At 46.0% G+C, this 17,892-nt stretch overlaps 1 protein-coding gene across 1 annotated transcript; it reads right to left on the bottom strand.

Annotated features, from left to right (window-relative positions):
• Positions 1-13,627: 13,627 nt before the first annotated feature.
• On the bottom strand, positions 13,628-17,655 carry LOC109748506 (uncharacterized). Its single transcript, XM_020307531.4, has 2 exons — positions 17,359-17,655; positions 13,628-14,189 (listed from the first exon to the last, which is right to left on the bottom strand). Exons 1-2 carry the CDS (start codon positions 17,444-17,446, stop codon positions 13,993-13,995), a joined length of 285 nt encoding a protein of 94 aa, XP_020163120.1. The 5' UTR covers positions 17,447-17,655; the 3' UTR covers positions 13,628-13,992.
• Between the last annotated feature and the right edge of the window lie 237 nt (positions 17,656-17,892).

Below are 17,892 nucleotides of genomic sequence, written 5' to 3'. Positions count from 1 at the left end.
GTACCGAGTATTATGGGAGAGTTGAAGCAATTTATGAACTTCTATTCTATGGTGAAAACCCACCGAATGTCGTAGTCTTCAAATGTTATTGGTTTCAGCCGAAGGAGACTAGAAGGACTCATGAACATATAGGGCTAGTTGAAATCAACCAAAGCACCCATTTAGATGTTCCTGATGTCTATATTACGGCTCAACAGTGTCCGCCGGCCCAACTCCGTCCTTGGAGTTCTTTGCCGGCAAAACTTCCCGGGGTTTGTCACGTTGCCTGGTGAGGGTCGGCTTCCAGAGCTTGGGTTGAGCTGGAAGCACTACGTGGCTGCCCCGGCCCCGCCGGATGTCATTATCGACGGTGTCGTGTGCGACACGAGGGCAGACATGGTGATCAGGACGTTCTGGGTAATTTCTCCTTTACACATTTCAAAATCTTCAACTAGCTAGTTATTAATTGTACTAATCAATATTGTCTCATTTGATTGCAGACATTCTACAGGTGTGAGGAGGGATACGAGGAGGACGCGGCAAATGTTATCCAGAACGTCTGCAAGCGCCTACTCCAGAACTTACGGCACGAGGCTCGGGTGCAGGCTGTTCGAGACTACTACGCCTTGCATGGTATCATGAAGACCAAGCCGGCGTGCCGCGATAAGTTCCTGAGTAAGGAGTAGTACATGAAGGTAATTCTAAAGGCCTTCTACTTAAGTTCCTTCATTTAGTAATTCTTAGCCGTAGCGCTCAAGTTTCTATTTGCTAACTTAGGCGCCTCCGAGATGGTGTGCGGATCGGATGGATTGTTGGGAGGTGTTGGTCGATGAGTGGTGCTCAAAATAATGGCTAGCCCTCCACAACGAGGCCAAGGACAAACGTGCCCAAATGGAAGGTGTGCCACACCATCAAGGCAGCTCCAACTTATATCAGTTCGGGCGCAACTGGGTATGTGGTTTGCTTCATGATTCATGCAATTCATTCATCATGCTAGCTTGAGCCCTTTAATTACTAATTTTCATTGTTTCTCTCTTTCAGGCACGCTACAATAAGGCGGATAAGGTGCCAGAGGTGTACGACCTGTATGCCATGGCCCACACTGGCTCTTTCAAGAAAGTCAAGGCTTTCTCTCAGTCTGACCTCGATGATGCAAACAACTTCACCAACATCTCCTCCCACAACAAGCTCGTGAGATATAGAGATGAGGGGAAGGCGAGGAAAGGGGAGGACTTTAACCCGAGCCAGGGTCCCATTGATCCAGAGCTGGTGATGATATCTGGTGGCGGGAGGTCCCATGGCTTCATAGCCATTGGAGATGGACTTATCCGTTGTCCTAGCACTCTCCCGGAGATCAAGGCGCGCCAGTCGAGCTCCGCTCCTGAGATAAGGCCTCCTGAACGGCCAGTGCAACTCGCCATCAAGGTTAGTGATACGTACTCAGTTATCTTTCTCCATTACATTTTGTGCGCTTCCATCAATGATTACAAATGGTCATGTGAGTGGTGTTGTAGGCTGCTATACAGACTGAGAGAGATAGAACGGAGAAACTTCTAGCGGAGGCGGCGGAGAGGCAACGGGAGATGGAGGAGAGGACGAGAAAGATGATGGAGGAGGAGAGGGCACGGAATGACATGCAGGCAAGGGCCATGTACGAGCTCCTTGTGGTAAGTTTCTTCTGCAGATTACTTGCTAGTCTTAACATTTGAGTCTCATTACTAACTAGTATGACTCTGTTCTGAAAACCAAATGTGCAGTCTGTGTGCGAGAAGTCCGGTCAGCCCGCTCCGCCGATGCCAGTGATTGCTCCTGGGAGCACGGTGAGTTTAATTTGAATGGACATTACTTGCTAGTCTTAACATTTGAGTGTCGTAATGCTAACGAGACATTGGAAATGATCTTTGGTGCAGCTTAACTCCAGAAACGCATCGCACGATCCTTCTCCAGGTAGCGGCACTAGCCACCCCGCTCCTACACCTCCCTGATCACGGTAAGTTTCTCTAGTGTTTTGCTTAACAAATGCATAAAGACCTAGACTTAGCTTTATTTCCTCCAATATGCTTACCATAATGACCTAGAGTTAGCTTCTTTTCCTCCGAAATGACTTAATAAGCTTACTGACCTCATAAACCATCCATTTTACCTAAGTTAGCTCTAAAACGATATGTACTTAGCTAACTTATGTCAAAAATTGCATAATTAGCTCATAAACGACCCATTTCACCTAGGTTAACTCATAAACGACCCATTTCACCTAGGTTAGCTCATAAACGACCCATTTCACCTAGGTTAGCTCATAAACGATCCATTTCACCTAGGTTAGCTCATAAACGATCCATTTCACCTAACTTAGCTCATAAACGACCCATTTCACCTATGTTAACTCATAAACGACCCATTTCACCTAGGTTAGCTCATAAACGACCCATTTCACCTAGGTTAGCTCATAAACGATCCATTTCACCTAGGTTAGCTCATAAACGATCCATTTCACCTAACTTAGCTCATAAACGATCCATTTCACCTAAGATAGCTCATAAACGATCCATTTCACCTAGGTTAGCTAATAAACGATCCATTTCACCTAAGTTAGCTCATAAACGATCCATTTCAACTAATTTAGCTCATAAATGATCCAGTTCACCTAAGTTAGCTAATAAATGGCATATACTTCTTCTTCTAGTCTTCTTCTTCTTCTTCTATTCTTTTTCTTCTAGTCTAATTCTTCTTCTAGTCTTCTTTTTCTAACTTTCTTATTTGTCATTTTGCAGGTTTCGTTCACTTCACGGAAGCCAGCTTTCTATGATGGATTGCTTGTTTTTTCCTTTGATGCACTTCTTGTATTCTGCTCGCTTGCTATGATGAAACTTTGCATATTGTAATATGTATGGATCGATGGAACTATGTGCAACCTACTATGTATGTATGGATATATATGTGTTGGATATTTATTATGTTGGATATATATGTGCTGGCTCCTGTGATATATTTGCTGTGATATATTTCCTGTGATAATTGTTGGATATAAGAAAAACAGAATAAAAAGAGGCAGTGCAGGCTCTTTGCCGTCCGCCGCGGACGGCAAAGACACCTTTGCCATCGATGGCAGACGGCAAAGGGGGCACGTGGCGCCCACCTGTGCTTCCTGAGAGATGGGCCATTTGGCAAATTTGCCTACCGTGGCGGACGGCAAAGCTAAGCTGATGGCAAAGACTTTGCCTTTGCCGTCCGCCGTGGCAGACGGCAAAAAACAGCGGGCGCTGACGCATTGCTGACGTCAACTGGCGGACGGCAAAGAGGCGCTCAAATTTGCCGTCCGCTGGCGGACGGCAAAGGCCGCCGTTAGCCGCCTAACGGACTAACGCTGGCGGACGTCCAGTATTTTGCCGTCCCTCCTCTTTGCCGTCCGCCGCTGTAGGCAAAGGACTCTTTGCCGTCCGCCATAAAAAGCAGACGGCAAAGGACCTGTTTACCGTAGCCTACTTTGCCGGAGCCTTTTGCCGTCCGCGGCTGACGGCAAAGGCCTTTGCCGTCCGCCGTTCGAGCCTTTGCCGTCCGCCGTGGCAGACGGCAAAATAGCTGTTTCCTGTAGTGATAATCTCACTATGTTTTATTCCTATGCATGACAGTTATTGTAAACAATGGAACTGAACATGTAGAGCAAAAGAGACGAACCTTGCGTGGCAATAAAATTTCATGCAGACGTCGCTCCATGGTAGGCGCAAAGGCAGCCCCCCCTCCACGCATTTCGGATTGTAATCGAGAGGAAGATATCTGTTCTGAAGGGGATTCAGAAGGACAAGACAACTCCTATTTACCCCCTGAGGTCTTCGCTCTAACTTGGCATGCTGATGTTGGTTATATCATGCATATGGTGTCTTGCATTGCTTACTTTATACATCAAATATGTCATCTGCTTAGTTTAGACATCCTTTGTGCGAATGCCATCTGTTTAGTTTATTCATCGTTTATGTGAATTATGCAACGCCATCTTGTTTAGCCAGGCATCATATATGTGAATTTTGCAATGCCATCCTGCTTAGCCAGTCATCTTATATGTAAATTATATCAGGCCATCCTTTTTTTTCGTTACATATTACATTTGTCAACAATGTTAGTACATTCAACTGCTCTTCGTGTGCATCAGCCATTTGACACGGTGATGGCAAATTCTGGAGTGAAAACAAGGTCTTCAGAGCAGACTATGCTATCTGACGAAGCGCATATCTCGCTGGTTACGGATAGCTCCTCGGAGGAGGATTCAGAGACAGATGACCAGTCCTATTCCCCCCCCCCCCCCGAGGTGTATGCTCTAACTTGGCAGGGTTATGTTGCTCATATCGTGCGTATGGTGTCTCGCATTGCTATGTCATTTGGTTAGTTTAGACATGCTTTGTGTGAATGCCACCTGTTCAGTGTCTAATTACCATATATGTGAATTATGCATTGCCATCTTGTTGCAAGACATTATATATGTGAATTATACAATGCTATCTTGTTGCAAAGGCATTATATATGTGAATTATGCAATGCCATGCTGTTTAGCCAATCATCATGTATGTGAATTATATCATGCTATCATTTTTTTGTATTACGTGTTCCATTTGTCGACAACGTTTGTATATTCAACTACTCTTCATGTGCATCAGCCATTTGAAGCGGTGATGAAAGTATCTGGAGTGAAAACAAGGTATTCAGAGCAGACAATGCTACCTGCTGAAGCAGACATCTTGCTGGTTACAGAGAGCTCCTCAGAGGAGGATTCAGAGACTGATGACCAGTCCTATTTCCCCCCTGAGGTCTATGCTCAAACTTGGCAGAGTTATATTACCCATGTCATGCATGTTGTCTTGCATTGCTTAGTTTTTACATCATATATGGATTGCCATCTGCTTACTTGCTTACTATATAAATCATATATTTGAATTATATCATGCCATCATGTTTACATAGTACATACACATCATCTATCTGAATTATGGCATGGCAACCCATTTAATAAAGACATCATATAGTTATATCATCTCATCCTGTTTAGTGTTTACAGTCATCATATTTTGAATTATGGCATTCTATCCGTGAATGTATGTGAATTATGGCATGCCAACCTATTTAATAAACACATTATATAGTTATGTCATGTCATCCTGTTTACATAGTCTCATATTTTGAACTATGTCTTTCCATCTTTTTTAGTTAGCCATCATAATGTGAAATTGTGTCATGCTATCCTGTTTAGTTAGCCATCATATATGTGAAATTGTGTCATGCTATCCTGTTTGGTTAGACAACATAAATATGGATTATTCCATGCCCTCTTTTATTCCCCACTATCCATTGCACCTGTCTATCATACAATGTCTATACTTTCAATTACTTTTCTTGTTTATCATCCATTTGAATTGGAGGGCGTGATGGCAGTATCTAAGGGAGTAACAACACGGTCTTCAGAAAAGATAGTGCTACCAGTTGATGCAGATAGAACCACGGTTGTACTTGTCCAAGGACCAGATCCACCACACATAACCCAGACTCTCGCAGATTGTACCCCTACCCAGTTGGACAGAGAACCAGCTACACCCCTTCTAACCCCAACCCCGGCAGATAGTAACCCAGTTCCAGTTGACACAGCACCGTCTCCACCACAGAGCACCCAAACACGAGCAGTTAGTAAGGGAATTGCAGTGCCCAAAGCACGAGGACCACCACTCCGAATCCCAACTCAACGCTTAAAGGAGAAGAAGACTTGTTCTCAGGTCAGGTTCTGTAGCTATGGTTCATACTCCTTTGCTCTTGCATTACTGTATTTACTCATACCAACTATTTTCAATTTTGAAGGATGGAATTGAAACTCCAATGGCGCAACAGGTATGTTTTAAACCTGTTTCTTTAACTGGTTTGCTGTTGTAACCTGCTCTATGTTGATTTCAGTTTCAATTGAATAAACAGTTATGTTCTCATGTCATGCACATTACAAGTGTTGTTATTGCTCTATAGTTACCCACACTTATATTCTATCTATTCTGCTTTGTCTTGAACAAATATTATTTGAACTGTGTCTCTATCTTGATTTGGCAACAAAAACTAGAATGATATAGACCATAAAGTGACCATGGTAGATAGATATATGTTTGTTTCATGTTGTTATCCTGTCCACTTTACTACTGAACTCATTTACCAAAATGAGTTTCATATACGACATGGTAAACATGTGATGTGTCTGCTTGTTTCTCTTTTAGAATGCGGACAAAATATTGGAGAACAGTACCGCGTTATCCAATGGTAAAGGAAGTAATGCATATAAGGTTCAAGATAGTGAGACATCCCTGTTGGTCTCCAAGAAAGCTGATAAAAACTATCTTGACGACAGTGAGGGAACCCAAAAGTCCTGTCTTGATGTAGTGTTCGAGTTACTGGCCACTACTGCTGGCACAAGCTCTTCGAACTCGCTGCCTGAATCAGTTTGTCTTCTTGAGTCTCAACTTCAAGTTGAAAGACATCGATCAGATGTGCTGCGATAGGAAGCTGAAGGACTGAGGAAGTCCCTGTAGAATTCAGATGCATATTTTCTGGTGCAACAGCAAGCGCTGGAGGATTTAAGCGCCAAACAAGAGAAAGTTAATAAGCTTGCTAAGCATCTTGCCAGCATTATGGGTACCCATGATATTGTTTCTTGAGATCTTCTGAAGTGGTTTCAGTTCTGGATTTGTTTTGCTGCGGCGTTTATTTGCGCTGGTCGCCAACTTTGACAACCAGTGTATATGATATGCTGCTTTGTTCCCTATATTTGCACTGGTGGCGAACTTTGATGCCCAGTGGATGTAATATGTGTAATAGCTGTGATAGCCTAGCGTTAGTTGCTTGCTTATTTATTTCCTTGTTGTCTTGTTTATTTGTTTGCTTGTAGTCATTGCAGTTCTTTCCCGCGGTTAGCTAGTGGCTGCAATAACCTATTTTTTAAAACTAGGCCACAATAACCATGGGCTAATATTTACTGTAGTGACACTGGGCCTCCTACTGGCCGTAGAAACAGTGGGCCTTCTACGGGCCGTAGAAACAATGGGCCTTCTATGGGCCGTAGAAACAATGGGCCTTCTGCGGGCCGTATCATCAATGGGCCTTATACGGGCCGTATGATCGATTGGCCAAACATGGGCCAAACAGACCGCATTATGGCCGTAAACGGGCTAGAGTTGGAATCGTCCGTTCATGGGCCGACCATAACGGGCCATTGTTAATAGGCCGTATTTGATGACGCTATGAAAACGGCCCAACGTATTAACGGACCACAAACGGGCCGACTGTAACCACGGGCTGAATTTGGCCCACAAGCAGAAAATGACAGTAACGGGCCGTAAGTAAACGAATGCTGGAAATGAGCCCAAGAATAAATGGGCTCTGAGAAGGCCGAAAGATAACATGGGCTGGAAACGGCCCAACGGAATAACGGGCCGTTAATGGGTATAAAGTGATACAATGTTCATTACGGGCTAGTTTCACCACGGGCCGTTAATGGGTGTAAAGTGATACACTGTTCATTACGGGCCAGTTTCACCACGGGCCGTTAATAGGCCAAGAGTTACATAGGGCCTCATATGGGCCGAAAGACGTCATGGGCCATACATGCGCCAGAAGTGAAAACGGGCTGGAATCATATTGGATGGCCCAGATGACGCTAATGGGCCTAATTCGGATAGGGCGTAACGGGCCTTGGGTTAGCGGGCTGTAAATGGGCTATATGCGAACAGGCCGTTAACAGGCTTTCCATGGGCCGGCCCGCCACCTTTTGACCAAGTCAAACGGGCCGGCCTTTTCACAGGAATGGGCCTCTGTTGGGCCGTGCCACGTGTCGACGTATCATAGGCACCTTCCGTCCAATGAGTGGATGACATCTATCCCAACGATGAGCCGACACGTGTTTCCTCAAGCCAATGATGATTTTACACGTGGAAAATCCCCATTGGTCGGGGTTGTTAACTGGTTATCGGATCCAAAACCCGACCCGATAGCTTAACGGTGTTCCGTTACGGTGGATGCCACGTGTCGGTCACCCTTGACGAAAGCACTTCTGTGACGCGCGATTTATCGTCATGGAAGTGGACACTTCCGTGATGATAATTTTGGCAATGTCATGGAACACTTCTACGACAGCACAGGTATGACTATCTTGATTCTGTCATAAATTTTTCATGGATGTACATGCATGATAGAAAACACGACCTACTGTGACAAACACGTATCATCATGGAAGTGTATTTTTTTGTAGTGATGGCTTGCTTGCTCAAAATGGTTAGTGATATGCTCCAAAAGTCCGCAACCACTCTTTCATTTCCACATATGTCCTAAACCTAAATTCAAACTCGGCCCCACCGATTTGGTCTATCCGGCGCCACCGAGTTCATTTGACATAGCCATAGCCAGAAACCCTAATCAGTTTGGTCTCACCGATAGGGATCTCGGTCTCACCGAGATGGGATTGCTAACTCTCCGTTTCCCTTCGTAACGTTTCGGCCTAACCGAGATGAGTGATCGGTTCCACCGAGTTCGCAATGCAAACTCTCTGTTTTCTTTTCGTAACGTTTCGGTCTCACCAAAATGAGCGATTGGTCCCACCGAGTTTGCCTGACCAACTCTCTGTTTGCCTATTACTGAAATCGGTCTCACCGAGTTCATGTGATCGGTCTCACCGAGATCAAGTTATGCCCTAACCCTAGCTCATCGGTCCCACCGAGTTGATCATGTCGGTCCCATCGAAAAACCTAACGTTCATATTTTGAACTAAATCGGTCTGACCGAGTTTCATTGTTCGGTCCCACCGAGTTTGGTAAATTGTGTGTAATGGTTAGATTTTGTGTGGAGGCTATATATACCCCTCTACCCTTCTTGCATTCGTGGAGAGAGCCATCAGAACGTGCTTACACTTCGAGCATTCATTTTCTAAGAGAGAACCACCTACTCATGTGTTGAGACCAAGATATTCTAATCCAACCACAAGAATCTTGATGTCTAGCCTTCCCCAAGTTGCTTTCCACTCAAATCATCTTTCCACCAAATCCAAATCCGTGAGAGATAGTTGAGTGTTGGGGAGACTATGATTTGAAGCACAAGAGCAAGGAATTCATCATCAACACACCATCTATTACCTTTTGGAGAGTGGTGTCTCCTAGACTGGTTAGGTGTTACTTAGGAGCCTCCGTCAAGATTGTGGAGTTGAACCAAGGAGTTTATACGGGCAAGGAGATCGCCTACTTCGTGAAGATCTACCCTAGTGAGGCAAGTCCTTCGTGGGCGATGGCCATGGTGGGATAGACAAGGTTGCTTCTTCGTGGACCCTTCATGGGTGGAGCCCTTCGTGGACTCGCGCAATCGTTATCCTTCGTGGGTTGAAGTCTCCATCAACGTGGATGTACGATAGCACCACCTATCGGAACCATGGGAAAAATCTTCGTGTCTACATTGCGTTTGCTCCCTCCAAACTCCTCCCTTTTACCTTCATATGCAATGATTTACATTCCGCTGCTATACTCTTAGAATTGCATGTGTAGGTTGATTGCTTGACTTGTGCTAAGTTGCTAAAATCTGCCAAGACTTAAAATTAGGAAAAGGCTAGATTTTTATTTGGTCAAGTAGTCTAATCACCCCCCCTCTAGACATACTTTCGGTCCTACACTACCTTATACCTCCTGACAGTGGGATGCCCCGGGGTAGGCCTACGGTATGATTTCGGCCTAGCAAGCTCAACGACCCAATCGTTAGCAGGAAAATCATTCGGTTGGGCCGGACCGGACCGGTAAAGCCTATCCGGCTGAACACCATGAAGCCTATTCGATTAACCACCACAATTTCAACTAGACCAGGACGTGCTCAATCGAGACGAACGTTACCCACAACATCATGAAGACGACGACATGGTAACTTTACCTGCAACTGTCACCATTTTATGGCCGTTATTACATCATGGCTCTCACAACCCTTGTAACTCCACCTTCTCACCATAGTACATAAGGTGAAAAGGGCGAGAGACATAGACATGTTCACTCAAGACTACAGGCTAAACAAATTCTTTGTAATCACTCGGCTCACATAAGAGAGAAAACATCCAATCAGAAGTAGGGTGTTACCCATAGAATAGGGGGCTGAACCTGGGTAAAACCTCCACTGTGTGAAAACCCGTACCTAAATCTTTCACGTGATGGTACACACAATCTGCTCTGCCCTAAGCCGCCCGCCGATGACTGGAGATGATTCCGCCTGGACCATCACTCTAGCTTTCACACACTGGAGTCATGTGCTTGCAGTCTTCGCGATAGTTTGCGCCCACCATGGGACCGCCGAGCCCATTGTACTATGATGACCCACAAGTATAGGGGATCAATCGTAGTAAGAGTGTCGAACCCAACGAGGAGCAGAAGTGATCAATAAGCGGTTTTTAGCAAGGTATTCTGTGCAAATGTAGTAATAAAGTAGTAGTAGCAGATAGTTTAAAAGTAATATAATTCGTTGCAAGTAACAAGTAACCAAAGTAACAAAGTGTAGCACGGTGTTCCAATCCTTTCATTGCAAAGGACAAGCCAAAAGTACTTCTTATAATGAGAAAGGCGTTCTCGATGACACATGAGAATTTTATCTAGTCACGTTTACCAGGGTTCATTGGTTCACATTCACTACTTTGATAAGTTGGTATATGGTGGATCGATGCTATGGTGTTGTTCTACTTGAACAAACAACCCACTTATGACTACCCCCTCTCGCGAGCATCTACAACTATGAAAGAAGAATTAATATAAATTTAAGCATAGCATGATACGGAATTGCCCGTAATTTAATCTTCTATCACTCCCGCAACCCATCATCTACTTACTAATCCCACAGTGCTTTCCCCTAGGCCCAAGCATGGTAATGTGTCGTGTAGTTGACATTCACATGACACCATTAGAGGAAGATCAACATAACACACCATTAAAATATTGATCGAAAACCAACTTCACATGATTACTTATAACAAGACTTCTCTCATGTCCTTAAGAACAAACAGAACTATTCACAAATCATATTCATGTTCATAATATATGATTAATAATCTAAACTTACGATCTTTCATCAAATAAACCAACTAGCATCAACTACAAGATGTAATCAACACTACTAGCAACCAACATGTACCAATTTGAGGTTTTGGGACAAAGATTGAATACAAGAGAGATGGTGCTACTGAAGATGTTGATGGAGAGTCCTCCCACGACTAGAGGAGCGTTGGTGATGACGATGGCTTCGATTTCCCCCTCTGGAGAGAAGTATCCCCGGCGGAATCGCTCCGCCGGAGAGCAAAAGTGCTCCTGCCCAGGTTCCGCTTCGAGACGGCGGCGCTTCGCCCCGAAAGTCTTCTCTTTATTTTATTTCTAGGGAAAATGGCCTCATATAGCAGAAGATGGGCAACAGAGGGACTATGTGGGCCTAGCAAGGCACCTGGGCGCACCCGGGGGGGAGGGGGGTAGGCGCGCCCCTGCCTTGTGGGTCTCTGGTACTTCTATATTCCAGTATATTTTGTATAATCCAAAATAATTCTCCGTAAAACTTCAGGTTATTTGAAGCTCCGGAGCAAGAAATAAATCCGCTTTCCGTATTAAAAATCCATAAAAAAGTTAATAAATCCGCACTTCGTCCTTAAATATTTTGTCATGTTCTTGGTTTAACGTGTCGAAACAACCTTTTCTTGTTGCCGTGCAAGGAAAACCACATGGGAAAGCATCGGCTGTCATTAATTAATTGCAAACAGGTGATTGTAGACCCCAGGGTGCTAGGTGGCCACCCAGAAACATCGAACTTGATGGTGAAACCCAACATTTGCTCTACATATTTTCTCTCCAAACGGAGGTAAGTTGGTCTCTCATGGTTAACAACATTTAGGTAGAATTCTGAACCTGTTGGCATCTATGTACTCATATAGTACTACAATAGAACAAGGAGTTCGAAATATACCATGTTTTATACCGGCTTTTTTCAAGACAATTAGCACTAGTTCGATTTCGGACAGTTCCAGCAAGAGCAGTACATGATCTCCCTCACTTGTCGTCTCCATTTGTCGAGGTCGGCAGCGGACAGTGATACGGGAACATGCACACCTGATCCAAAGCTGCACTATAAAACTCCATTTGTTCTTTGTAGTTTCCTGTCTGTCCTGTATAATGCCGGCTACCTTTCCTGTATAATCCTGGGAATCCCACCAGCACTCCTTGTCCTCGCACAGAATCATAGCAGCCATGAACTCCCAAGCCTTTCTCGCCCCCTTTGTGCAGCATGATTACATAAAGAATCAAGCAAGCTACAAGACTTACAATACTCAATGTGCGCGTACTTGGTGTTGGACAAAGTCGCGGACGCAGAGACATCGGGATACCTTTGTCTTGCCTTTACTTTGCGAACATCCTCATGGCTCTGACCGCCTCGCACTTATCATATTCTCCTCGTGCCGTATCAACGTCATTCCACCATAATTCTATTCAATTCTTCGCCATCATTCGCCCACACACACGTACACACAGGCCGTCCACAAGTTCTAGTTTTCTGAGAGGGCTTGATGGGTGTGTGGATGGATGGCAAATGGCAATTCTCAGCGCCGTGGCCTACCAAGATGCTATAAATCTCTGTAACATCACATGATGCAGCAATCAGGAGAGCAACCCTTTTGTTTTTAGGTTTTTGCGCGCTCTTTGGGTTTTCTGAATTGGAAGTACTTCCTCCGTTCCAAAATAGATGACTCAGTTTTGCGGAGGGAGTACCTCTTAGCGTGTTGCTGGTGTAATAATTCGACACGGCACGGCACGGCACAGCGCTGCGCTGCATGATTTGGATTACGGCCATCGATTTTTTTAGGTTGTGCCTAGGCTTAGCTTCCTCAGATCAATCATTATTCAGAGTGCTTGATAGGACATGCTTTCATCAGTCGCCCCCTTAACCCGTTTGGTCTTCCTGCTAGTCGCTTTCTCCGGCGAACGACGAAAGGGTCAGGACGCACGCGATGGTGTTTAGAAAAGGTTGACAGTGATTATTCCAAACTGCACTGTTGTTTCTTCAGGCCATCCATTTGTCTTTAACAGAAGGATGTAGATATGCACTGATCTGAGGTCTCAGTTTTTGGAAATTTTGGAAGCTGCACCTTGCCTGAATTGCATCGTCTTGTCGAATGTCAACTAATAAAAACCACTTCTGCCAAACCCATGTTTAGTCATGGCTGAACAGAAAGCAGAAGCTGGTGCCAGACAATACAAGTATAACCTGCAACACGATGCTCGTAGTATATAAAAATGGCACCATTAAAAAGGAGACGTCGATGGATAATGCAGTGGTCGCCTCTCCGCAAGGGAATTAACGGCCCATAACGTGTCGCTTCCCGTGTTGGGGTTCGCCCGGTTTTCTGTTAAGTGTCAACTTCTGCCATGAAAGAAACCCTGCAAGTTGCGCCCGTCGTGCTCCTCCATTACTCTCCCCCACAAATTGCCTTGAACATATTTTTTGTTGCTAATTGGCCCCCTTCATTTCGCCATACCAGATAATAACACCAAGAAATGAGTAAGGCACATACCGAAATTCGGCCGACTTAACATCACTGTTGAATAGCAGGTGACAACTGATTAAAGGACATATGAACGACAGAGAAACCGGATATTTATATATGGTTGATTGAAATGTAAACCCCTCTTGCTCCATCGTTTCTCCGAGCTTGCGAGAATTCGGCGCAATCGACATGCAACATGTACAGAAAACATTCAGACTTTCAGAGGCTTGCGACGCGCTCTGGAAACTGAAACCCTCGCTCTTCTTCCCGGAGAGTCGACGGGCAGGGGGACTGATCGATACCTGGCATCAGGCATTGAGTCGCCAGACTGACTAATTAACACTATTACCACAGGGTACTTACTTACTTACTAAATCGGCCCTCCTCCTCGTCTTGTTATTATGGACCGGTGCCACCAAACCGAGCTGCCTGTTCCTTCCATGTCGTCCTCAGGGTCTCTACTGCGCCGCGGCCGCGATCGACGACGACGACCGGGCGGGCCACGCCGAGGGCGGCCTCCAGGAGGCCGCCGTCTGTTGCTTGCGCCTCTTGGGGTCCTCGAGCTCCGACGTCAGCATCTCGAACATCACCTGCACGTCCTTGTATCCGCAGGTCTGCACGTCCTCGTGAAGCTTCAGTATGCTGCCTCCACCGCCTGCACGCACGAACGCACGGGTTGGTTTCAGATAAGGGTTTTGTTGTCACTGTCATGGGTTCCTCCCCACACTTTGTTAGTGGAGAGGAAAGCAGGAGCTATGCTATGCTGGCTTCTTCTACACCTTGGGAATTCGTGGGGAGATGAAAGATATGTGGCACTCGTTGCCACTCGTGCGAATGGAATGACACCTCAGCTTTTTTCAAGGTAATAATGACACCTCAGCTTTTTTTAAGGGAATAATGACACCTCACCTCGGCTTGTTGTGTATACTTGTTCTCTTTCTCCTTTTTTTTCCCCACTCATTTCATGATTTTTAGCAACAGAGTGACTTTTTCTTTGAACGGTTAACAGAGTGAATTTATTAACTAAAGAAAGAGATTATATTTGGTTGAAAGAACTAGAACAAACAGGAGTACGCCTTCAATCCTTTTGATGTCATCATCTCCTACTGGCTACTCCCCACCCCCGGTTTTATTTTTATTTTTATTTTTTTGAACATCTCCTACTTCACGTTTTCCTTGCACAAACGGCGAACTAGCAAGTAGATTGGGCCCACCTAAGTGGAAGCCCATTCCTCCTTTCCTGGCAGGTCGAACAACTTGGCAATTGGCGTCATGGGCCTAGCACAAATGGCAAAGCCACCAAGGCCCGTGTACTAAAGTTCTATAGTATCTACTAATAAGACCTTGGGGCCATAAACAATAATGGGCTTCCACTTCCACCACTGGCGATACAACCGAAGCTGCCGAGTCAAGGGTGTCTTTTATTCTTCTGGATAAAAAGGGCGGGCGATCCAAAGAACACAACCGCATAAATATCATTACTGGCACCACACAGAAACACCAGAAGCTATCTAGTCTAGACAAAGAAAAAACTCCCACAAGAGGAAGTAAAAGATGAAGTAGCATCTCATTCTCACCTCACCCCCAACAAAAAGAAGGGAAAAAAAAAGTGAGACCAACGGGGTAAAGGGAGACATTCGATATTCTTCTACCGCGAAATCGACGGCTAAACGCACTCCGTCATGCATCCTTATCTAGAAACCGCATGTGCCTTTTCCTCAGCCAAGAACATTCCCCACCTCGGGTTCTCACCACGAAGCTTCTTCGCCTCCTTCTCCACTACCTAAAACTTTACCACAAAGGCGCATGACACACATGAATATATACGCCCTTTATTCCCAGCCCCAAGCGAGACCGATGGAGCGCCGCAAGTTCACTGACACGGCGACGTGTGGCTTTTTTTTATGGGATGCCAATGTGCCATGGTGACCGTGACTCCATGTTGCTGCAACGGACGGCTGGGGACAAAAAGGAAAGGAGATAGCTCCACAAAGATACAAAACAAAATGTAAAGGTTGACATCGCCTATTGGCCGGCTATCATCAGCCCGATCTCCAAAAAAACTGATATCATCGCACTGTTCCAACAGAAAAAAGATGTAGGAGCCATGGCCCATGGGCGGCTCCGGTGGTCTGCGGCGTTCTTCTCGGGCCCTGGGTTTGATTTGTGCATACGATCATTGCGCCTACGAGTACCGGTACTAAGATACAGTGTCCTACGACGATCCTGCCATAAGTTCATGGCCATAAGCTCGAGTTCTACTAGACAAGTTGGTGCGGTTAAAGTTTTATGGGCGACACTATCTCCCAATGATTGTGTGGTCGAGTGTCATAGAAAGCCATATCCTGATGGCCGCAAGAGAACCATTGGCAGTGGCAGACCGCTCCCCTTGCGCACCGCCGCAGCCGCAAAAGCTCGGTTCAGACGGCAAGAACTGAATTATTGGAGGGCAATGACAATGCACACTTGCTAAGACAAGGATCTCAAGACCAGACAAGGGAAGCTGCGAGAGAGAAGAGGACACGACAAGCAGCACTGCCACTACTTTTTCTCTCTATGGATAGATTTGCACGGTGTCAAGGAAGATCTGTGCAGGTGTGTGGCAAAGATAATTCATCAGTAATTATTAACCGTGCGGCAAATATCAGATGGCGCATCGTAGTAGACGAGCAGGCCCACGACACTTGTCGGCGCCTACTGAATATGGACGGTACTGGCTGGCGGCACAGTGCGGCTAGCGCCAGGTACTGGCGACGAGATCTCACACTGTGCGGCGCTGCTACTTCATTCCTCGCACTTGCAGGCTGCTGCCAAGTTCCTTGTATGTGCAGTTGCGTACCGACAGGGGAGGTTGACTTCCTTGGCACAACATTCAGTCTCGTGCAAGTGCAGAGTTGGATCTTTCTTTTGTCTGCCTGTTGTTTCGAAGAGAAGTATACCTAACTGAACCCGTTGAAATTCCAAAGAAATTTTCAGCATGGGTGCCGTGGTCGGCAGCAGAAACCGAGAAAGAGGTCGCCAGACTTTTCACCCCGGGGCCCGCGTGTGTTAGAATATGTGAGGGGAGGAGCGCAGAGGCGTGGCTTCTAGACTCAAACTGCAAAGTCCAATCCGATCTGCCTAGCTAGTTGTATTTTAGTGGAGAAGTATCACATTCCAAAATGGATTAGTCTTTGACCCGTGTAAATTAAACTGACGAGTGTGGTCAATGCCGTAGGGGCGAAGAATTTGCCGATTAAAGTAAGTTCGATCCAATTATTATACTACTACTCTACTGTAGTAGAAAACAGCTGCAGGATTCAGTGGTTTCTTGCGGAGGCTGTATAAACTGACTAATTATTCAGACTGAAACGTCACCTAACCGCTACCGAACTCTGATAAGTTTCTTAAGTTTTGGATCCGGGGAGGAAAGATGAACAAGGCAAATAATATGCATGGCTAGGCTATCTATCACTGTCCTGCTGAGTATGAAATTCGCTGTTCATCCAGGCAATTGCAGATTAACCTGAATAAACCTCAGCCACGCGCGTGTCACCTACCTAGAATTCTAGATACTGCTGTTTTGTCCCGCAGAGTGGAGTGGTAAAACAAACCACGAGTGAATTCCGCAGTGATCATGGGAACTCAACTGACAAAACTGAAGTCGGAGGTGTCGCTCTGCGTGTGGCAACCATAAACCTCTAATTCAGAGCAACTGACTCAACTGATCAAACAGCCAGACACTGGAGTACGACGCATCCGATCCGCGTGGTAGCCGTGCCCAGGGCCACGGATCGACCAATGGACGGCGGTGAAGGCGAGGGGGCGGCGGCGGTGGCGCGTACCTGTCTTGCGGGAGCGGACGCGGGTGGAGACGGCGGCGAGCGCGCGGCGCGCGGGGAAGACGACCTTCTTGCGCCACCAGGCCATCATCGCGCGCACGGGCGCCGCTATCCTCGCGGCGGCGGCCAGCCTCGACGCCCACCTTCTCGCTCGCTCTCGCTCTGGCCGGGTGTTCGGGATTTTGATCTCGAATCGAATCGAACGCGCCGCGGCTGATGGGCACTGTTGGGTTGCTGTTTATAGGCGGGGCAGCGGCGCTGGTTGTTGTTGCTGCTGGTTGGTTGCACTCGCTGCGTTTTGGATTCGTGTGCTCTGCTCTGCCTTTTTATCCCTCGCGTGCCCCTCGCGTGGCTAGGCAGGGCTTTGCTGCCATCCCCACCCCAAACGTGGTTTCGTCCCAACCAAATCGATATTTTTCTTACCTTATCCTAATGAAAACCCGGCATTAAACCAATCAAATCTTACTAAAACCATGTCCTGCATTAACTCAATTAAATCGAATAAAATCTTGGTAAAACCTTAACTAAATCAAATTT

The sequence above is a fragment of the Aegilops tauschii genome, chromosome 2 (genome assembly GCF_002575655.3).
Source record: "Aegilops tauschii subsp. strangulata cultivar AL8/78 chromosome 2, Aet v6.0, whole genome shotgun sequence".
Classification (NCBI taxonomy): Eukaryota; Viridiplantae; Streptophyta; class Magnoliopsida; order Poales; family Poaceae; genus Aegilops; species Aegilops tauschii.
The sequence above is the reverse complement of the archived record's forward strand: the minus strand, read 5'-3'. Positions and strand labels throughout refer to the sequence as shown.

What these genes read in the sequence shown, in the direction of transcription:
- LOC109748506 (XM_020307531.4), bottom strand. Translation starts at nt 17,446, where the DNA reads ATGATGGCCTGGTGGCGCAAGAAGGTCGTCTTCCCCGCGCGCCGCGCG. An exon ending in CGTCCGCTCCCGCAAGACAG is followed by an intron (nt 14,190 to 17,358) that starts GTACGCGCCACC and finishes TCGTGCGTGCAG; the next exon opens with GCGGTGGAGGCAGCATACTG.